General features: G+C 48.3%; 1 protein-coding gene across 3 annotated transcripts; it reads left to right on the plus strand.

Moving 5' to 3' along the window:
- Positions 1–637: 637 nt before the first annotated feature.
- On the plus strand, positions 638–22924 carry LOC131575115 (ly6/PLAUR domain-containing protein 2-like). Of its 3 annotated transcripts, XR_009276707.1 has the most exons (6): positions 5447–5597; positions 5792–5888; positions 16192–16964; positions 19855–19974; positions 21009–21397; positions 21707–22924. XR_009276707.1 is itself a non-coding variant. In XM_058830160.1 (5 exons), exons 3-5 carry the CDS (start codon positions 16913–16915, stop codon positions 21218–21220), a joined length of 384 nt encoding a protein of 127 aa, XP_058686143.1. In that variant the 5' UTR covers positions 5447–5597; positions 5792–5888; positions 16192–16912; the 3' UTR covers positions 21221–22924. The 3 variants fall into 3 exon arrangements, 2 of the variants coding, with proteins under 2 accessions (XP_058686144.1, XP_058686143.1); XM_058830160.1 differs by having other exon boundaries at positions 21009–22924; XM_058830161.1 differs by lacking the exons at positions 5447–5597; positions 5792–5888 and adding an exon at positions 638–807 and having other exon boundaries at positions 21009–22924.
- The last annotated feature ends 200 nt before the right edge of the window (positions 22925–23124 follow it).

The raw sequence follows: 23124 nt of genomic DNA on the forward strand, positions 1-23124 counted from the left end.
TTCTTCTCCCAATTTCTGCTCTGGAGGAGTCCAGGATTGACCACTGAGTTATTCTCATCTGGATTTACCTAGAGATAAATCCTCTCTGTGGACATATCTGGAAGTCACACGGGTAGGAAGGCACGGAGCACCTCTCCAATAAGGAGAGACAGAGAGGGCTGGGGTTGCTCAGCCTGAAGAAGGGAAGGCTCTGGTGAGAGCTTTCAGTGCCTGAAGGGGCTCCAGGAGAGCTGGAGAGGGACTTTGGAAAAGGGATGGAGGGACAGGACACAGGGAATGGCTTCCCACTGCCAGAGGGCAGGGATAGCTCAGATTTGGGGAAGGAATTGTTCCCTGGGAGGGTGGTGAGACCCTGACATAGCATTTCCCAGAGAAGCTGTGGCTGCCCCTGGATCCCTGGAAGTGTCCAAGGCCAGGTTGGATTTGGTTTGGAGCAGTCTGGTCTAGAGGGGGTTCCAGCCCAAGGTATTCTGGGATTCTGTGATTTGGTGATGAGATAGTTTAGAGAAGGTGCCCTTGGGAGAGGCCAAGACTGGACAGACACAGTAAAGAACTGGTCAGGAACCCCCTGTGGGACTGGTGGCACCTGGCACAGCACTTGGAATAACCCCAAACCTCACTCTCCATCCAGGTCACCGACAGAGCAGCCTCAAAAACAACCCTCTGAATTCTGGGACGGGCAAGGAGGTGGTGAACTGGGGCAGATAAATGACTCAGCCGTGGATCAGAACCTGGGCTGGGCCAGGGCAGGACCAGGAAGAGGATGGGATGTTTTCCCAAGGGCTGGGACTGCACGTTGGCAGAAAGGTTGGTTCCCCCTCCTGCTTTAAACCCTTCACAAATTTCAACAGGACTGCGGGTCAGGTCACTCTGCTCTGCCCTGCACCCTCTGTCACTAAAGTGCTCTGTGGGTGCAGAAATCTGTGAAAATTTACATTTCAGGTGCTGATAAAACATCCTGAGAGCTGCTGCAGGACACACAAGCACAGTAATCAAGGCTGGGTGTATTTTGCCCAAGGAAGTTGCTTCTTGAACAGTTTTATCAATTCTTCTGTCCTCTCCACACTTCTCAAGAGGCCTAAAATTGAGGACAGGGTCTTTAAAAAACTCAAGTGTCCCAGGCCAGGTTTGATGGGGCTTGGAGCAATCTCATCTCCAAATCAAACCATTCCACCATTCTAAGGCTTCATGATTCTCTTTACCCCTGGTACAATTAACCATTATTCATCATCCCTGTGGATAAGGATTAGGCCATCCAGTATTTCCTACAGCCCATTAAAATTTACATCCAGTGCCTTAACTAGCCTGAAAACTGTCACCAAGTTCCTCTGAAATCAACCCAGCTTTCAGCAGCTGATTAAGAACAGGATTTAAACCACTGGGGAAAGTCTCTGGGGCAGAGAGGCTGGATGAGTTGGACTTGGGACCAGCTGCTCCTTGCTGTGCTCCGCATTTCCTTCATGGCCCGGGGCAAGCTCCACAGCATTTCCATTCCTCTGCCTTGTACAGATGTTATCAGGCCCAATACATGGAGAGATGCTCAGATAGCGACTTTAACGGGCCAGGGGAGAGATTGAGGCTAAAAATGATCTCACAGAGTCAGCTGGGGAAGGCTCGCCCGTTCCCAGCTCACCCTGCCCAGCCACATTCCTGCTCTGAATCATGCACATGTTGCTGTGCACTGAAGGTGTTTTTGAGGACAAATAGAGCTGAGAGAGACCAGTTAGCTCTCTATCTCTTATAAAACTGATGCCTTTTTGGGGCTACCTAAAAACAGAGGCCAGACAAAAATGAAAGTATAAAAAGCAGTTGTATTTATTGAAGGGCCTTCAGGTACATTTTGGGCAGATGAAGCCCACCCAAAAAAACCCAGACAACAGGTCCATTTTCATACTTTTATAAGTTGGGTCCATTTGCATATTGGGGGTTAATCTTCCAATTACAACGTCAGGTATTGAAGTAATTTACCTCAAGTTTGCTCCAGGGCCTGAGACAGTGAGGTGTCCCTGATTCCCAGGCCTACAGGGGAATTGTTTTGCCAAAGCAAAATGGGAAGACAGTAGCTAACACTGTATATGAACTTTAGAGTTATACACTGAAGAATTACAGGATTACAAATATTAAAAAAAATATAAAAGTTTAAATCCTAAAGCATCGTTACCACTAGAACCAATCCAAATTCCTGCCCTTTGCAGAACTTCCCTCAACGAATTGTAGCTGCCCCTCATGCAGGACGAGTTCATCCCATGGCATCTTGACAAATCCCACTTCCATCCTGCCACTTGACAGCTCCGTGTGCCAGAGATCCCTCGATCCCTCATTTCTGACCTTATCCTGAGCTCTCCTAACACCTTCCCAAACTCCTCCTCAGGTCTCCTTGCAAAACAGGTGCTGCTCTGACTCCTCTGATGATGCTCAGATTCTCTTGCAACCCCAACCTCCTCCCTCTACGGCTTCTCCGATTTCTCATCCATATTTTATGGAGACATTGCCTTAAAAGCCATCAACTCAATGAAAAAGCTCTTGTAACGTGCCTTTCCCAGAATTTTTTACACCAGACAAGTTCATCCCATCTATGCCTGGAATAGTGAAATTTAAAGGCACCTGCTCACCTCTGCCAGTGGTTCTCCACATTAATCACTCTAAGACACCATGAGCCAGCCCTGGGACATTTCTCAGCTCTGCTGGTGGCCCTCCCTGGCTGGGGCAGTGTCACCACCTCCCCTGAAACAGAGGTGACAAGCATGGGTCTGAGTTAGAAAAGGCAAAAACGTTTCCCTGCTTCCTCTCTGCTTATTTTCATTCCGATTCAGCCTGGCCTTGAGGGAATCCGTGGAATGAGGGCTTCACCCAGGGCAGGGAAGTGAAAGTGGAGTGATGGATTTGTTCTCCTCAGGGGTCACCACACACTGAGGTATTTGCAGGGACAAACCCGGGTGGTGCCACACACAGGTGCCAAATGAGTTGTGAAGTCTGCCTTTGGATTTGCATTTGGCAGCAGCCTTTGAACTCGCAAAAAATAACAGATTCATCTTCTCTCACAGACAAATTCAAGAAAAAATGTCATCTCTGTCTGTAACCTCCACTATTTCTTTAATGAAGAGGGAGGTAATCATCCTGCTTGAAATACTATTTTTGGACACCTTTTCAAATGCCATAATTAAAAAGAGAGGAAGGTGTGGCCAAGATTTCAAATCATTAATTGAGAGGTGATAATTTGAACACACCTGACCTATTTAGAAAAATGAAGGCAGACTTGCCATCAGAATTTGACTATTGAAATAAGATGTGAATACTTAAAATGAAACAATTAGGAAAACAACCCTTTCCAATCTTGCTCTTGCAGGGAGGAGGCAGGGAATGGTAATTCCTTGTCATGAACGAGGTGATCATGTTCAGTCATTGCCTTTGGACTGGTTCCAGCTGCCTTGCAGTAAAATGACAGAGCATTTAGAAACATTCTCACACCCATGGACTATCAAAGACAGCTGTTTCCCTGCCCTTCATAATCCCAGCCAATTAATTTATCTTCTTTGATGTTTTCGCAGCAGACGTTCTGTTATCAGGTGCTCTTCAAGTGCGGCAGCTCTGCCCTGATTCTCCTCATCCTTCTCGTGAGGAAAGGAAATATTTGCCTTTACCATGGAGATCTGTGGATTCACAGCATTCATGGCAAGCAGGGATTCACTGCCAGCATGTCCCTGTCAGAAATTCTTGCAGGGTTTTCATCAGTATCCATAAGAATCGAGAAATCCCTGACACTTTGATTACCAGAAAAAATTCAAATGTATTCACTCCCTGGGTATCCCCCAAATTTATTGTCTCATTGTGGTATTTTGGGGGTTTTTTAACATTACTATACAAGTTCTGGGGACCATTTTGGGGTAAATCAAGCCCAGGACATTTTGTAACACATTGCATTCCCTGGAAGGATCCTGCTTAACAAGCACCAGAGGTGGGATACACCCACACACCCCCCCAGAAATGCAGGGTGAATAAAGGGTGAGAAAAATATTTCCTTAAAAATCATGGAACCCAAAATACAAACAACTTAACTACTTTTCTGGCCTTCTAGGAATGGGACCAGCAAGGCCCAGGGCCAGAGGTCACAGTTCACAGTGGACACCTCTGGGCACTGGAGGTTCCTCATCCCTACTGTCACCAGCATGGGTTGAGCTCAAGGATCTCCCAATTTCTGGGGGTGGCAGAGGAGTTAAAACAAACCAAAGATCATTTTCAGAGGCAGTTTGGATACAATCAGTGGGTTTTGGCAGGAAAAAGAATCACAGACCATTCTTTTAGTCGGCTTCAGTGCCAGAGACTCGTCCTCAGCATTTCTGTCCCTGCCCATGGCAGGGAGTTGGTTGAGAGGATCTTTGACAATCTTTCCAAAATTAACTATTTCCATTATTCCTTGGTCTTTAATTTTTTAGATGCTCTGCAACATCAGTTTCAAACACCAAATTCTATTTATTGCAGTTGAGATGCATAGAAAAAGGCTGAACATGTTTGAAGAGACTGGAGGGTTTTGTGTAAAAATGTGATATTGAATTGTGGGATTGCTCAGGCAGGAGAAATCTGAGTAATCTGAAGGAAACTCCTCTTCCACATGGATTCAAGGGTTCCCAGACTGAACCATTCCCTCCCAACCTGGATCTGTCCAAACCCTTTTCAAAGTGTTTTCAACCAGCTGCTATCTCAACCCAGGTCAAGATCTACAAAATGGGCCATTGCTGTTGCTGGCCCATGGAAAATCCTCACATCCGGGGCTGCACATCCGTATTCTCCATGCTCAGCAGGAATTCTTAATATCCAGGCTGAAAATGTTTGTTTTCCTCCAAAGTTTTGTGACTCTGTTCTAGGGAAATGTCTCATCCCCAGAGACCTTTTCGTGAAGTGGAAAAGAAATGGAAATGCAGTCTGGGATGGGTGTTTATTCCCCAGCTGTGAAAGAGAACTAAATTAGTGATTAATGGGATGAAATTTAACAAGTCTAAATGACAGATTCTGCACCTAAGATGGAGCAATGCCAGGCACAAGATAAACTGGGAGAGGAGGGACTGGAAACCAGTTCTGCAGAAGGAATCTGACTGGAGTTCCATAGGAGTCACCAGTGTGTCCTGGCAGCCAAGAGGACAAACCACATCCTGGGCTGTGTCCAGGGAGATTATCCCGCTGTGTCCAGCATTGCTGTGCCTTCCCCTAAAACATTCTGTGCAATTCTGGGCCCCACAAATTAGGAATGATGGGAATGTCCTGGAATGTGTCCTGGAATGAGGGCAAGAGAGCTGGAGAAGGGCTGGAAGGAACACCCTTGAGTGCTCTGGGCTTGCCCAGTTTGGAGAAGATGAGGGTGAGAGGGAACCTCGTTGCAATTCTTTGAGGAGACAAATGGAGACAGATGTGCTGAGCTCCCTGGGACCGGGGGACAGGACATGTGGGAAAGGGTCAAAACTGCACCAGGGAAGGCATAGACTGGACATCAGAAAGTATATTTTTACCAAGAGGGTGGTCAAACACTGGAACAGCTTCTTGGAGAGGTGGTCAGTGACTCAGCTCTGCCAGAATTTGGATTTCAGAATATGCTTTAAATTCTGGTAAACCCTGAATGGGTCAGGGACTTGGACTGGATGGGCATTGTAGGACCCTTCCAACTGAAAATTCTAGTCTAGTCTAGTCTAATTTAATCTAATTTATTCTAATCTAATCTAATCTAATCTAATCTAATCTAATCTAATCTAATCTAATCTAATCCAACCTGTTTAGGACAGATGGCTCTTTCCCTGCACAGATTTCACCGTGCTTTCTGCGAAGAGCCCCAAAACGCCAAGGGTGGAGCCCCAAGCAGACCAGGAAGCAAAGCCACAGCACCGTGTGGCTACGCCAAGGTAAATGCCCTGCCACCACCACCCCGGTGACTCACCACGAAATAAAAACCAGGGGACAGCTTTGCATCATGGAAATGACGGGGGAACTTCTGTTGGCCCCGGGATTAAGATGTCGACATGAAGAAGCCCAAATCCTCTGGCTAAAGTAGAACTCACAGCTGCCTCTTTCCAACCGAACAGCGGGATTGGGGGCAGGCAGCATCCTGAGGACAGCCAGGGATGTAGGAGGCAAGGAGACAATGCAGACTCTGGGTGAAGGTGGTTGGTGAAGGGTGGATGTGCTGCTCTGCCTCACATGACGGGGCTGTCAAGAGAAGGGTCCAAACCACCTGAGTCACATCCCTGGAAGGGGGCTCATCCACCTGTAGGTCTTCCAGTCAGGCTGTTTTCTGCATGGGTGACCAACTCCATGAAGTCTCTGTTCCAGGGAATCCTCTCCTTGTCCCTGACACCTGGGACACTCCCAGTGCCCACTTTCTGTAACAGTTCCTGGGTGTGTCCACATCCAGAGGCCATTCCCAACAAGCAATTTGGCTACAGTGGTCTTTTCTGGAGACTGGGAATTTAAGTGGCCAAGGCCTGGTGGCTCCAGAGCCATCGGAGTCCTCAGGGATGTTGGGTGAAACAGCCTCTTCCAGCTCTCTCAGCCCCAGAAGGGTCCAATTCCCTTAATCAGTATCAGGTTCAGAATCATGGAATGGTTTGGGGTGGAAAGGGCCTGAATGGTCACCCAGTTCCAGCCTCCTGCCCTGGGCAGGGACAACTTCCACTATCCCAGGTTGCTCCAAGCCCCATCCAGCCTGGGCTTGGGCACTTCCAGGGATCTAGGGTAGCCACAGCAACTCTAGGAAACCTCTGCCAGGGCCTCACCACCCTCACAAAGAAGAATTTCTTTCCAATATCTCACCCAACCCTGCCCTCTGGCAGTGGGAAGCCACTTCCTGTGTCCTGTCCCTCCATCCCTTGTCCAAAGTCCCTCTCCAGCTTTTTTGGAGCTCCTTCGAGTACTGGGAGGAGCTCTCAGGTCTCCAAAGAGCTTCTCTTCTACAGACTCTACAATCCCAGCCCTCTGAGCCTTTCAATATATTTAATAGTACACCAAGACAAACAGTTCCCACACATCACAACCAAGTGAATATTCCACTAAAGTCACCCTTATTTTCCTTGTCACCTTCCTCCAGCCCCATCCAGGCAGAGCTGCCATGAGATTTGGGAGTGCTTTCAGCAGAAACGAGGTGTAAATTTTAGTCTCACCTCACTCACTCGTGGAATAACTTTCAAACCTGCTCAGTTCCACCCCCTCCAACCCAGTGGAAATGTTACCTGGGCACTTCTTCCTCCATCATCCACTCCAAATCTTGGAGTTATCCAAATATGAATCCACCAAGCAGTGGAGTGTGGAAGAGCTGGATTCAAGCGTACACAGAGCTGAGCACTGTCCATAAACTCTTTATTTTAGCTATGGGGGGGTATTTGCAAACCTGGAACCCCAAATGAGGCATGGCCCAACATCCTTGGATGACAGGACAGCTCTCCAGGATGGACAGATGGGCGCTGGAGGCTGACAAGACTAAAGGTTTTCCTGGGATGTTGACGCTGGGGAGGTCATAAAGCCTTTCCACTCTAGTGTCTGGAAAAAACATTCCTTCAGTCCAAACCAGCCTTTACTTCTGTTCTCCATCCCAATTTTCCAGTCATGAGCATGGATCAGTTCTCCAGCCTTTAGAGCTCCCAGGCTGGCACTAAACCTGGAACATTTACATGGAGAAGTGAAGGACTATTTTCTTCTAGTGCCACCATTTTTCTTATCTCAGGCAATTCTTCCCTGCTGTTGAGTGTGCCCAAATTCAGGAATCCTTTCTCCTTCTGCTAAGAAATCCCATCTCTTTTACAATCATGGAAAGGTTTAGGGTTTAAGGGGCCTTCAAGGACATTTAGTTCCAATCCCGTGCCATGGGCAGGGACACCTTCCACTATCCCAGGTTGTTCCAAGCCCTGTCCAACCTGGTCTGGAACATTTCCAAGGATGGGGGAGCCACAGCTTCTCTGGGCAACTTAATCCAGAGTTTCACTTCTCTCCCAGGGAAGTATTTCTTCCCAAATTCCAATGTAAGTCTTCTTCTAGTTTAAAACCTTTTCCCCTTTGTCCTATCACCATCTGCCACTCTCCCTCTTTATTAAATCTTCCCTTTTTAGCTTTGTGTTCCTTCCATTCTCGACTCCCCGTGATCCTTTGGATGGGAACTCAGGTCCCTCAGCCACAGGTGGGGAAATGCACCCGGTGCTGCGAGCGGTGCCTTGCACGACATCCCTGCACTGACCCTGCTGACACAGCCCCAGCCACAACACCTTTCCATCAGGATCAGAGATTCTGCCCGGGATCATCCAGGAATTCCCGCGTCTTTCATCTCCCAGACATTTCCAGGCGACGTCCTCGTTTACAGCTCGTACGACTGACTTACCCTGGTGGATGATCCTATTTAATCCGTGACTTGCATCCAAGCCACCTGGTTGTTCAGGATATCCTGATCCTTCCCGGAACTGCTGAGGCTTCCCCAGCTTGTGCCACCAGTAAATCCCGTCCTATTTGGCATCTTTCAAGGTCTTAACGGGAAAAATTAAGCAAGAGCACCCCAAAAGTGAAGAATGGTGCTGGCGAATTTCCCCAGGCTCATATCTCACTCCCAACACTTTAAATCTTTCCAGCTCCTCCACTGCCAAGCTTTAAAAAATTCTCACCCACTTTATATCAATTTAATTTTTATCCATGCCATCTTAATAAATATTCCCACATTACTCTGTGTTATTACTTTGCTAAATTCATGATAATCTGGCTTTAACGTGAAAACAGCAAATACAACATTGGATTTTAAGTATTTTCCTGGGTTTTTTATTATTTTCCTTCCTTTAAACCTTGTTTTTCACTCCTGCCATTCTATTGAGGCCAGACAGAGGCGGTTACCCCTCCTCTTTTTAATTTAGGTGCTAATTTCTGACCTCATGATTCTTCCTTGACCAATTTATAAATATTTGGGAGTGGATCTGGACCTGTTGATCTGTATTTCAGTTCTCCAAGAGTTCTGGGATGGAAAACATCCTGTCCTGCTTTGTCCTAGCTTGAATACATTGAATTTTTTTGTTCCACCTCAGCTGTGGTTGTTTCTTTTTCTGGACATCTTTTTCTATACCATCTTTACCCCCAAAATCAAAAGCATTTTATATATTGAATAAACAAGTGGTTAATTTAATATTCAGTTTTCATCTATCACTACTTTCTTTTGCCTCTCAATTTAAAGGCTAAATAATTTTACATATTAATTAAATAACTTAAAATAATTCACTTTAAATAAGTGAATAAGTAACATTCAATGTCTTTTTTGAAATCTAAGTAATTTTGACTATTGCAAGTTTTTACTTTATATATTTCTTAACCTGCCCCATGTTGTTTTGTCTGCTGCTCCGTTTTTCATCCATTCCTTTAGGCTTCCCTCTCATTCCTGGAATAATCTTTGAAATTACTCACCCATATCAGGCCACAGTTACTCTTCTAGATTTTTTTTCTCCACTTTTCTTCATTTTTATGGAAAAAAAAAAAGAAAGAGGTTTCTGAATCTTTGATTTTAGTGAACCACAAGTTTCACACTTTGCACACATGTCCTTGAATCTCCAGTACACTTTTTCTTTTTCTGGATATCAACAAATATACCTGGATATCAACATATTTATCTATTTATCAACCATATATCAACATTCTTCTGCTTATCTAAAACCGAATCATCCCAAAACCCAGCTGGATGAGGGGACAATGTTATTCCAAGTGTTTTATACTCCTGATCCCAGAAATCAGGGTGTGCCACCTCAAAAACATCCCAGCAGGGAGGGAAGGGATGGGCGAGGAAGGAGAGACACGATTGGTCTGTGGTGTAGGAGGGTAAAAGGAGCTGAAGTCATATTAAATCAAAATTAATTGGCAAAGCCAAACTGCTCTGGGGTTATGTAGGATACCGAGAAGTAGGACAACAAATGGAGAGAGCGCTGGATGTGGTCACCGAAGCTGGACACGTGGATGGATGAGGAAGGAGATTGGTTCTGCTGGGATCGATTGGCAAAATTGAAGGAAAGTCCAGAGTTGGAAGGGACCTGCAAGGATCACCGAGTCCATCTCCTGGCCTTCCACAGGACACTCCAAGGATCCCAGTGTGTGCCTGAGAGTTGTTCTGCCAGGGAAAGGCAGACCCGAGACTCCTCTGTGTCCTGAGCTGTGTTCCCGCAGTTGTGGGCAGTAGGTGAGGGGGGGATTCTGCCCACTCTGGTGAGATCCTGCTCGGAGCACTGCATCCAGCTCTGGAGTCCAACTGCAGAAGGATGTGGAGATGCTGGAGCAAGTCCAGAGGAGGCCACAGAGATGCTGGATCCAAGGATCATTCCATGCTTGGATCATTCCATGCTCCAAGGGCTGGAGCCCCTCTGCTCTGGAGCCAGGATGGGAGTGCTGGGCTCCAGGGAGAGCTCAGAGCCCCTTCCAGTGCCTGAAGGGTCTCCAGAAGAGTTGGAGAGGGACTTTGGAAAGGGGAATGGAGTGACAGGACACAGGGAATAGCTTCCCACTGCCAGAGGGCAAGGTTAGATGGGATATTGGGAAGGAATTCTTCCTTGCAAGGGTGCTGAGGCCCTGGAATGGAATTCCTGAAGATGTGGCTGTCCCTGGATCCCTGGAAGTGTCTGAGGCCAGGCTGGACAGGGCTTGGAGCAACCTGGGATAGTGAAAGGTATCCCAGCCCATGGCAGGGGTTGGAACAAGATGGTTTTTAAGGTCCCTTCTAACATAAGCCACTCCATGACAAAACACACGCATTTACTGAGAAGAGGCCTCCAGGTGACCTCACCTCCACCCTTGGAGGCTTCCTTCTAAAGCCAGTGAAGGGAAGCAGGTAATCCCCAGTGCCATGCACTTTTTGATGAAGCTTTTGTCTGATGAGATTTGGAGCTGTCTGCCCAACTGGAAAAAGAAACAGCTCCGATGAGTCACCCAGGAGCCTCCTACGGTAGAGAAGAAAGGCTGTACTTAGGCCAGGTGGCTCCCACTCAGGATTTTTTGTCCTGCTTCAGTCTGTCTGTGACTCTGCAAATTTTCAAAGGTTATTTCTGCTGCACTTTCTGCTAATTGGTGCTCCCACCAACTTGATGCCTTGACCATACAGACCCCGACGACGGGAATTGGCTTCCTTGTCACGCTATTCCCATTACTGTGCTGGATCCCCATGGCAACACCCAGCGCAGGATAATTTTATTACTTAGCAGGGGTTACTTATTTAGATTGACTCACCCAGGTCTGTATCTGGTGACAGACTTTGCTGCCAGCCTGCCAGTCAAAGGCACTGCTGATGATGCTGAGGGCTGACAAAAGTGATGTCAGGCAACTCTCAGTCACAGACTCGGGGACAGTCGCTGGGTTTGACAAGTGACAAGTTCACAGCGAGGACTCTGTTTCCTTTCTGTGCACAACCAAAGTTGATAAAGAGGGAAAATCTTCCTGATAAAGGGAAGGAAGTAGCTCTGTGACTGGGCAGTCTCTGCACGTTGCCCTTGTACCGCAGAATGTTGATAAGAGATCGGCAGTCCCATCAGCTGATTAAAGTGTGGAGAAAGATACTGGAGACTCCCAGCCAACAGCAACCCCCAGGAATATCCCCAGCATCCTTCAGCCTTGGCTTTTTTAGTGTTCAAGCATCAGAAAAGGGAAATGGTGGAGTCACCATGCCTGGAAGTGTTCAAAAAACCACCCAATCTGGCAGTTGAGGACTTGGCTTAATGGTGAACATGGTGGTGGCTGGATTTGGTGATCTCAGAGGTCTTTTCCAAACTTTAACAATCCCATTATTCCAAATCATCCAAATTTCAGATGGAAAAATCGCATGGCCAAAGGCTCCCTATGTGTGGATTTATGGGTCACTTGGACTTTCATGTAGGGTTGGCAGCAGCTGTCTCTGGGATGGAAAAGGGAATCACACCAGAATGAGGAATACACGAGGTTTGCACCTGAGGCCACATCCAGGTTGTGACATTGCTGGTCTTTAAAAGGGATCAGGATCCATTCTCTGATCCTGGTCACAACTGTCACAGCTCGTGCCTGAATTTCTCATCCTTCCCACCAGAATGACCTTTCTGGAAACATCCTTGGCCCTCAGAGTGTGCCTGGGCATTCCCTGGAACAAATCCAGTGGGTTCAGGACATAACACACTCAGGGACCACTTTACACTAGGTAGACATCTCTCAAGTCCATGGTAGGACAGCTTAAAGGAAGCCTGAAATGCCTGAATTGTGGATATTCATCCCTCTGGGATCCAATCCAGAATCACAACTTGGATATTTCTGCTGTTTTCTGAAAATGTTTGAGGGACCTACATTCCCAGGGTGGACCAAACACAGGCGATGCCTGAAGGAATAGTCCTCAGTCCTCTGGCTGGAAGAAGAGGAACCTGACCAACCTGGTCTAGTGGAAGGTGTCCCTGCCCATGGCTGGGAGGTTGGATGAGATGAGATTTAGGGTTCCTTCCAACCCAAACCATTCCATGATTCAATGATTCCAGCCTTCACGTGACCATATCCCTGGACTCCTTTTTTTTTTTTCTCTCAGAGCCCTGAACACTAATCTTTTTATACAAATCCAGCAAGTCTGGAATCTTTCCTCCCATCCTTTTTAGCCTCTGGATTAGTGAGCTTAAGCCAGAATCTGGGAGATGCGAGTACAGTTCCCTTCTCTGCTTGGAGAGGTTCAACTTCTCACCTCACATCTTCAGACAGGGGGAGGCAAAGCAGCAAAATTAAACCCAGACACAGAAAATAAGAGGCAGGAGCTCTTTAGAGACTGAATCAGAGCTGTGAATCTGGATTTTTTTTTGATACTCCCCATGGAGGAGAAACATTAAAATCAAACAGCCCCTGGAAGACAGACCTAAAGAGCTCCTTGGAGAAGGGTGCTCACATTTTCACCCTTTTCCAGCCCAACGAAACCTGAATTCCTTCTTGCTCGGTGGCAGAGTTTCATGAGGAGGGTGGAGACCAACTCCACCCCAACAAGCCCAAAGCCTTGTTTGTTGACACACACCCATGAGAGGTGGAACTTCCATTGGATCGTCAAACATCGCCGCAGCCACGGGCACGGGCAGAGAGGTTCCCCGCTACTGAGTCACACGTGAAGATGGTGGAGCATCCAAAAAGTCCCCTGGCAAAAATTCTACCCCTCTGGAATCACAGGGGCTGAGCTCCAGGTGACTCAGTGCAATGATCAACAGTATCTGTGTTTTCCTGCAAACCAGTTGTCACCAGGATGCTCGGGAATCTGAAAAATGGAAAATGGAGCAGACTTCATCCTGCAAATCAGTTCTCAGGAAAGGCGTTGATGTCATGTAGATTGATGCCACGGTTACCATGGCATGACCACGGTGTCAGATTGGCTTGGTTGGTGTTTGTAACACGGCAGATGGATCCATTCTGTTTATTCCTGGAACTGCAGAGGAGAAGGCTCTGGGCTGACCTTACTGTGAGCTCTCAGTAGCTGAAGTGGGGCTCCAGGAGAGCTGGAGAGGGATTTTGGACACAGGCATGGAGTTTCAGGACCAGGGAGAATGGCTTCAAACTGAAAGAGAGTGGGTTTTATGGGATATTGGGAATAAACTCTTCTCTGGGAGGGTGGCACAGGTTGCCCAGAAAAGTTGTGGCTGCCCCAGCCCTGGAAGCGTCCAAGACCAGATTGGAGAGGGATTGGAACAAACTGAGATAGTGGAAGGTGTCCCTGACCACTGCAGGGGATTGAAACTGGGTGATCTTGAAGGTCACTTCCAACCCAAAACATTCTGGGATTCAATGGAATGGCTCAAGAAAATGTCCATATCCGTGCTGAACAATGTAGGAGAGAAGGTGGTGAAACAGAGGGAGTTCAGAGAAGGACAATCAGAAGGATTAAAGCCTTGGGAACAGACTTTCCATAGAAGGAGTCAGAGAGCTCAACAAAGTCTATCCAAAGGATATCCCAGAAAAAAATACATTTCTATGGAGAAGAGGAAAATTGCAGCAGTGAGAAATTAAATTTAGCAGAGAGGTGCAACAAGAGCCACCGGCTGTAGGGACTCCATAAATCAGAGTAGAAATATTTTACACAGGACTAATTTCACAGGTGGCTGATAATCAACAACTGGAACAGCTGAGCAAAGCTTGGTGTTCACTCCCTGCCACAGAACAGCTCATAAAAACGTGTGGCTTTATCATTCAAACATGAATTTACCGTAAGGGAAGTCAGAGCAGGTGAAGCACTTCACCTTCTTACCTGTAAACACTGAATTTCTGCCATCCGCCTTTCCTGGTATTTGTGATAAGCAGAGATATTATTTCTTCCTGTCTCACATTATAAATTAGAACAGTCTCCCATGGACAGGCTGGGAGAGGGTTTGGATTGATCCCACTGAGAATTCCTGAAGGCTTTTGGCACACAAACTTTTCTTCCTTACACACCACGCCTCGTTGATATTCTCAGCTCTCCAGACCCAAAGTGACATTTCAACCAAAGTCCCTTCTGCCTCCTGTCAGTCAGTGCTCAAAATCTTTCCCAGGGCTTATTCCACCCCTGACAGAGACAGAAGGGAATTTTTAGGGCCTCCTGAGTCCTACAAGCTGTCTAAGCCTTGCCTAACTGCTCTGTCAAACTACGGCTTCCACATATTTATCAGGTTTAAAGCACATCAGGTTTCTCCCCTACCTTTGCTTACAGAAATAATCCAAATTTTTTTAGTGTTTAAGATCCAACCTCAATTTCCAGTCTCATTTAACTTAGGTTTGTCTTAACTCTGCCAGGATAAAAGGAGACAGTGTTTTCCAGCATCATCTTTTGCTGTGAACCTTGTCCCATTCTCCTCATTATTGTTTTGGTTTTTTTCCATTAGGATCCCATTTTATTCATGACAGTGGCAGTGGAATTCCACCTGGGAAGCCAGGAGGGTGTTGCCACTTCCAAAATCAGCCTCCCTTCCACCCCAGCACACGCCTGGACATTACCTGTGGTTGTTTGGGTTGGGCTTGGGGTTTATTTCCAGGGCTCCATCTCTCTGTAGGCTCCTGACTATCTTTAGATCAAGGAATACCTTGAAGGTAACAGACCTTAAAGGTCTTTCCTTGCCTCCACAATTTTACTGGAACACTCCCAAGTTTTCTGGCACCGCTGCACTCTCAGCCCCTCTGCAGGAGCTCTGGTGTTTTGCCAGTGCAAGATCTCCAACCTTTCCAACCCTTTAAGACAGAGTTAAGACACTGGTTAAGTATTTCTATCCCTATTCCTTCAGCCAAACAGATTTATCCCAAAAATTTCCCGGTATGGAATGCCTTTCAGGTTCTAGAGGATGTCTCCATGGACATTTCCACTGCACAAAGCAGCTTTACCGTGCCAACCCCACTGTGCTTTCCCATTTGAGCCACAACCCTCTGGAATGCTGAAAGCACTGGATCTTTTCCAGTTTCACAGCTGTCAATTAAGGATATTGCTCAAATGTGCCTTGAGCTGCCCAGTTCCGAGCAAGGATCTGGATGTCACCAGGTCTGGTGGCTTTCACCCAGTGGACTTTTTCCTATCTGCCCAGAAAGTTATGTTTTATCCAGGATCGTTTAGTCCCTGAACTCGGAGAGCGCAGGAAGATAAAATAAAGAACATTTTCGCTCTCATAGAGAAGGATTAGGGTGTAGGTCTTTCTCTCCCTTTCCCACAGCTCTGTCAGCTTTGTGTCATCCGTGGCTGTGGAAATTTTCATTAGCAATGCTTCTCAGGTTACTGGGAGCCATCCTCCATCTGGGAAGGAGGAGAGGCTGCCGGGACTGGCAGCAATATTCCCACATGTGTTGTCGTAACAAGTCTGTGACAGGCAAAGCACCTCGTTAAAGCACCTTCACTCACCCCATCTCCATCCCTAAAATCTCCAAGTGCTACAGTGATTCACAAACTTTGCCACTTTGGCTTATTCAGCTGTTTTTATGGGAAATTGCACAACCCTGGGGTTTTCCAATTTGGATCACCACAAACCCAACGAAAAGTCTATCAGCTTTTCCTGTGAAATATAAAATACCAGCAGCTCAATCCAAATGGAGAAGTAAATAATTTCTCCTCAGCTCTAAGCATTTGAAGCTAAGGGATAAGATGCAAAATAAATTATGACGTTTGAAAGGATTGCCTTGATGTGGATAAAGTGTAATTTGCTATCAGGAAGGTGCTGGAGTGGGAAAATTTATTAATTGCTCCATGTTGGGTCTATTTCCCAGCTACAGGATAAAATTTGGTAAATAACTGACAGCTTTCCAAAGGAAGGATGAGCTTTCTGCTTTTCCAGCATGGCCCAGGACCTGAGACCATGTGCTTTATCCCAATTCCAGACCTGGAACACCATATCCCACTGCCCTCCAAGTCATTCCCGCACCCAGCAGCTCAGTTAATAACCAAAGGATCCAGAAACCAGGCTTGATTTTGAACTGGATCTGGGAAAACAGACATCTTTGGGCAACCCCAGCCCTGCCAGCCCATGGAATCATTTCTCCAAAGCACGTGGAAGCCCAGCCTGCTGCCACTTGCCCTTTGACAGTTGTTGGCCAGTGCAACACATGTGACACAAGCCAGCTCTGGGCTCGTGGAGCCAGACTGGAAGGAGCAAACAAACCTTGTCACATTTCCCATCCAAGCCCTGGCATGGGGCCACACCTTGCAGTGCCAGCCGTGTTTTTCCTTTTCCATGGGACCAGCCCCAGGACATAAACCTAGGGAAGAGCCAAGGCATGGCAGGAGTCTGCTCGTTGTGGTGATGTCACCTCATCAGAGAACTCGTTCCTCTGCAAATCCCAATCCAGACTGGAGCTGGGCTCTCCCCTGATCACCCCAAGGGAATCCGCCCACAGCATCAACAGCAGGTGGTGGAGGGTGGGAAAATATATAAAGCTCCCTGGGAGCAGCTCTCTGGACCTGTCCTGGCTGCCTGGATCTGCTCTCAGCATGAAGAAACTCCTGGTGGGATTCCTGCTGGGCCTGGCATTTGTGGAGTTGGGTAAGAGCTCCTCATTCCCAAAACTCCAGGGTCTCCTCACCCGGGGGAGGGGAGGGAGGGGAAAGACCTGGTAACCCCCAGGTAGGGGAAAAGACGCTTTTTTTGTAGAAGAAGGTCAAAGGAGAGGGTGAAATGGGAAAGGGGAGATGCATTCCTGGTGGGAATAGCTGTGATGCCTGACAGGGAACGATGCACGTCCTCTGGATATTTTATATGTACCTGTCACCCATAGCCAGGGATGGAGGGGACAACCACAAGGCACAGGGCAGGACCAGCCTGGGCAAGAGCTCTACCTGAGCTGCCACCCTGTCCCTTCAGGAATGGGGTGGGATATGTCCATCCCGAGCTCCTGACATCCCTAAAACCTCCCAGCTCTCTGCTGGAGGTGCTGAAAGCCAGAAGGTAGAACTTCAATATAAATAAGGGTGGGGGGGTATGAGAAATACCTCCAAGGACATTGGAAAGTTTTATTAAACCCCCAGCTCCAGGATTTCCCCTTATTTCAGGCTGAAATGGGAAATTCCTCTGGGTCTGTGATGGGTCTGGATCTTGGGCAAGCTGGCAGCAGGGTTTGGCCATCACTGTGTCCTTCCTCTGTGGAGATGTGACCAACTGCAGCTACATCCCTGCCTGGAACAGGCATTCCAGGGATGACACCAGCCCACAGGGGTTTAACCTACAGCCCATGGGCCCCAGAGATCCTCAGGCTGTTTCCATGGGACCCTGGAAGATCCCAAAGGAAAAGCAGCCTGGGCAGGGATCAAACCTCTCCATCTGAAGCCCTGTCTTGGATTTAACGGAATTTCTGAGAAACCACCCAAGGTCTCAGAGAATTTGGACAGGGTTATCAACCTTGCTTTATAGCTGAAATAAGGCAGAAATATTTTTGGGGGGGATGATCCAGAGGGAAGCAGCTGGTCTAGGCACCCCTGTTGTGGCTGAGGGATGTGTCTCTGACTGTTCATATTCCCGAGGCTTTGTATCAAGGAATAGAAGGTCCTGTTGGACAGTGAGGAGCAGGGAATTACTGGCTCAGATCAGGACACAGATCTGTCCCTGTTCTCCTGTCCCACTCCTTATGGATTTGGGCTTTCCTCTTCCATGCAACCTTCCCACAAAACCTACGTCCTCTAAATGCCCCAGCCAGAGAAAGACGAGGGGGTTGAGGTTTTCCTTCCTTAAACCAGTTTTTGACCGGGATTAATTCCCCCAAGGCACTTCCCGGCTCATCCATGAAAAGGTCGAGGTTTGTAAATGGAAACCTTCTCACCCCAAGGGTTGCAGGGTAGTTTCTCAAGTGCCTGGAGCTGGAACTGCTCCATCCATCCATCCATCCTGCACATCCACAGGCATCCAAATGATTGCTGATACTGTATTACCTCTGTTAAAATATACAACAACCTCTCATGGATCATTGGGAAGGGATCTAGTGAGGTCCTGAGCTGGGATAAACAGGGATGGCTCCACCACCCCTGCTTACAGGGAGTTTGGCCACAAGAACATTGAAATACTCCCATGAAAAAAATCCTTTTTATTAGTGCAAAGAGACAAAAATAAGTTTTGCACTGTGTGGCCTCTACCCCACAGCTGAATTTTCCAAAGGAGCTGCTGCGAGGAGTAGATGCCTTAAAATTCCTTCTGAAGTCAGGTGCTCAAACAAATGCCTTCAAAAATATTTATCCTTATCACAAAGCCCCAGAGGTTCCTCTGACAGCAGAACGGGAACAAAAAAAACAGCGACAGTGTGAATTTTTACCAATAGATGGCACTGGACGCTTTCAGGTTCTTTCCAGCAGGTGGAAGGAGGACAGGATAGAAAATCTCAAACCAGGCTGGCTTTTGTCATCACGCCACACCAGCAGGACTTTGGAAAAATCCACACTCTCAGTGTCTGCTGGCTGTGGATGGGCAGCAGTGAGGTTTTTGAGAGCTGCTGTGACCAAGATTTGCATATTTAGAGATGTCCCTCCCTCAGGTGGCAGCCAGCAAGGGTTTGTGCATCATCTCTTTTCAAAGCAGCAGTGGCCCCTGATGAGAGTGGTTTTGAGGCCACACTCAGCCCTCAGGAGCTCTGGTACAGCTCTGAAATTTAAATCCTGCTCTCAGTTACTGATTCCTGCAGAATTCCCCTTAAACAAGCAGCAAGGAGCTGTTGCTATGGAGGGAGGGATGGGGGAACTGGTGGGGAATGCTGCTGTCAGCAGAAGGAGCTGGTTTTTACGATCATGGAATAGCCTCATTTGGAAGGGACCCACAAGGATTATCAAAGCCTAACTCCTTGCCCTGAACAGGACATCCCAACAATCCTATCCCATGCCTGAGAGCATTGTCCAAACACTTCCTGTACTCTTGATGCTGTGACCATTCCCTGGGGACCCTGTTCCACTGCCTGAACACTCTCTGGGGGAAGAACCTTTCCCTGATATCCAACGTAAACCTCCCCTGACACAGTTTCAGGCCATTCCCTTGGAATCTGTCACTGCCCCAGGAGAAGAGATCAGTGCTGCCCCTCCACTTCCCCTCATGAGGAAATTGTAGATCCCAAAAAGCCTCCCCTCAGCCTCCTCTTCTCCAGGCTGAATTCTTACAGAGGATGCTCAGACCTACCAAAGCTCCTCAAGGAACAAGAGGACTTTGTTCCCTCTTGTTCTAAATCCCTCTTTTTTGGGCTGCTGAGCCTCCAAATGAGTCCCATGCCCAGGCCCAGCTCCTGCACCACCCTTGTCCTCCAGTGCTGGGATTTGGTCTTCTCCCCCCTGGCATATCCAAACTTTGCCATTGCCTCCAGACATGCTTAATGCAGGCACTGCTGCGTTTTGGTCAAAAAGCTGCAGATTTGGGTCCATCTTCCCTGCTGTGTCACCTCAGAGCCCTTCTGTCCCCTCTGCAGCCCAGTCCCTGCGATGTTACACGTGCAAGGAGCCCACCGACATTTCCAAATGCAAGACGGCCGTCGTGTGCTCCCCAAAAGCCAACGTGTGCACCACGACGCTGCACTCTGTGGAGATAGGTGAGTCCCACCACTCCCCCTGAGGGAAACCTGGGAATTCCAGGATGGGTTGGGTTGGGAGGGAGCTTAAAGACCATCGTACTCCAAACCCTCACATTCCGGTAGACTAAGCTGCTCCAAACCCCATCCAACCTGGTCTTGGACATTTCCAGGGATGGAGCAGCCACAGCTTCTCTGGGCAACCGGTGCCAGGGCCTCAGCACCATCACAGCCAAGAATTCCTTCCCAAAATCCCATCTAACCCCATCCTCTGGCAGTGGGAAGCCATTCCCTGTGTCCTGTCTCTCCATCCCTTGTCCCAAGTCCCCCTCCAGCTCTCCTGGAGCCCCTTCAGGCACTGGCAGGGCTCTGAGGTCTCCCTGGAGCCTTCTCTTCTCCAGCCTGGACATTCCCAGCTCTCCCAGCCTGGCTCCAGAGCAGAGGGGCTCCAGCCCTTGGAGCATCTCCGTGGCCTCCTCTGGACCTGTTCCAACAATTCCCCGTCTGTGTCGTGTCAGGACCTCAGAGCTGGAAGCAGCTCTTCAGGTGGGGTCTCACTAGAACAGACGGGGAGAATCACCTCCCTCAATCCGCTGGCCACGCTTCCCTCTCCCAATCCCAGGCCCAGCTTGGATTATCCTTTAACGGCTCTATAAAAACCCAGGTGAAATTATCCCACTTCAAAGAGGGAACCCATCAGATGTGGGAGCCTCACAGTGAAGTATCAGGACACACTGCACTTGTTCCCTTTGTGTTGCCTTTCCTACCCCAATATCTCTGTGGACCCTGAATTTTTCAATGGTGCGAACATCTACAGGGAATTTTGTCCCTTGTCCATGCTGGAATGATTTTGGAAGGAGCAGGAGGGTGACAGAGAGTCAGCAGAGAGAACTGGCAGACCCATTCCTACAAAAAACAGGCTGGATTAGAGACACCCATGGATTGGGGATGTCCAACCCCTCCTCTGTCAGTGTTTCTCAATCCCATTTTCCTTCACTATTTTTTTCCCCTCTCTCACCTCCTCCTCCTCCTCCTCTCCAATCCACCTCTCCCAGGTTATCCCTTTTTTGGCAACATCACCGTGACCAGAGCCTGTGAGGAGGAATGCCTCCCCGACAACGGGATCGGGTCATCCAGGCCCAAATCCTGCTGCTACACCGACCTGTGCACGGATGACACCAAGAGCAGCAGCGGGGTGAGGAGCAGCTCCGCAGCGCTGGCTCTGGTGGCCGTGGTGGCTGGCACGGTCCTCCAGTGCTCCCTGTGAGGTCACAAGAGTCCCAGCTCCAGCTGAAATCCCACCACTCTCCCTGCCAAGCTGCCTCATGAACTCTTAGATGCTTTGGGAATGTCCTTCTTCGCTGATGTGCAGTTTCACCCCATCTTCAACGCTGGATTCAAGCCAAGAGTTTGGACACCTGGACTTAAACCCCTCAGATCTCCAGTTTCCAGCTGTTTAAGCAGATGTTCCTCACCTTCAGCTACTTCTGGTTGTCAGGACCCACAGAGAATGGGTTGGGCTGGAAGGAACCTTCAGGATCATCCAGTTCCCACACCCTGCCATGGGCAGGGACACCTTCCACTATCCCAGGTTGCTCAAAGCCCGATCAACCTGGCCTGGAACAATCCCAGGGATGGGGCAGCCACAGCTTCAGCTTCTCTGGGCAACCTGTGCCATGTCCTGATTGAGAGGAGCAGATGGATTTGGGCCCAGTTACTTCCTGCCCATCAGGGTGTGGGGTGGCAACTGCAGAGAGCCAGCGCTTAACTCCAAGAATAAGCTAAGGAATGAGTTCAGAAGGGCTCAGCTTCCATGTGGGAACGGGATGGATTTCTGGAAAGCTCAGAACACTCCCTGGACTGACAGACATGGGTAGGTCAGAACTGAAATGCAAATTTCCAAGTTTGGCCAGACAAACACGTGCCCCCCACCCCCTCTCAGCTTCTTCCTGAGCTCAGGTTGCTGTTGGAGCTCCCAGACTTCCCTTTCCAGATGTTTTAAAGACTATTCCAAGCAAGTTCTTCTCTTATTCTGCCCTGGATATTAAAAATAATGGTTATCCCAGACCCTCAGCTCTGGGAAAAATCACTTAAAATTGCTGGGATCCCAGCTGGGATTTGCTTGCAGCAGATGTGGGATTGATTCTGATGCCCTGTCTGCTGTAAAAGCAGCTGGAGTGGAAGCAGATATGAATGAGCCAGGTGTGCCCAGCTCGCAGAGATCCAGGAAATTTGCCATCCCCTCTGTTCCTATTGCCAGAGATCATCCAGATGATCGGGAAGCAAGGATCAAGTGGAGCATGGATACACCCCGTGCACCATCCCTGTGTGTTCGCGGCATCCCTGCGACCTCCTCTGTGGCAAAGTCTATTTTTCCTCCATTAATATTTTTTTTTATTATTATTTTTTCTACACTGTTTCCACAAGAAGCCAAAGAATGAGGCTCTTTTTCCTCCCTGCACAGAGGGAATTGTTTCTCAAGGTCTGTCTCAGTACCATTTAGAAGAAAAACTCTGACAATTTTGCATTCCTTGGCAGAGGTCCCTGTGAGCTCAGGAGGATGATGAGCCCTTTTTCCTGGAGGTGAAACCCTCAGAGCTCCACTAAAACACTGACAACTTCCCTGAGAACCCCCTGGCAATGCTGAGATCTGCAGGGAGCAAATGCCATGCAGAGGATAATAATTGGAAGTTACTCAAATCCCAGTATTCCACCCTCCCTCGCAGACACTGAGCACCAGCCCCTGCTTCCCACTCGTCTGTTCAGTTTTTCCCTGCTTCAAAACCAGTCAGATGTGTCAGGCCAGGAGCAAAGCTCCATCCCAGCCATCCTCAGATGACATTCCTTTTTTTTTTTTATCCCGGCTTCCAGCTCTGTCTCCAGCAGCCTTTCCACATTTTCTGCAGAATCCTGGGCTCTGCCTTCCACGTGTGGATGGGGCAGGGTCTGGACACAGAGGGACTGGGAGGGTGAGGGCTCCCTTCTGGGTGAGAATTTCGTAAATAAAGTTGGATTCTCTGTTTTTCAGCCTGCAGCATCTTTCTTTTCTGCTCGATATTCCCCTGGGAAAGGAGCGTGGGGCAGCACAGGGTGCAGGGAGGGTGTCTCTGACTTGTTTTTCAGCTCCCAAACTGCCAGGCAAGGGGAAAACCACACACAGGGATGAGCAAG

Source organism: Poecile atricapillus, chromosome 2 (genome assembly GCF_030490865.1).
Source record: "Poecile atricapillus isolate bPoeAtr1 chromosome 2, bPoeAtr1.hap1, whole genome shotgun sequence".
NCBI lineage: Eukaryota > Metazoa > Chordata > Aves > Passeriformes > Paridae > Poecile > Poecile atricapillus.

Coding starts and splice junctions, on each gene's coding strand:
- LOC131575115 (XM_058830161.1), top strand. CDS start 16,913: ATGAAGAAACTCCTGGTGGGATTCCTGCTGGGCCTGGCATTTGTGGAG. Junction 16,965..19,854: donor CCTGGCATTTGTGGAGTTGG/GTAAGAGCTCCT, acceptor TCCCCTCTGCAG/CCCAGTCCCTGCGATGTTAC. Junction 19,975..21,008: donor GCTGCACTCTGTGGAGATAG/GTGAGTCCCACC, acceptor CACCTCTCCCAG/GTTATCCCTTTTTTGGCAAC.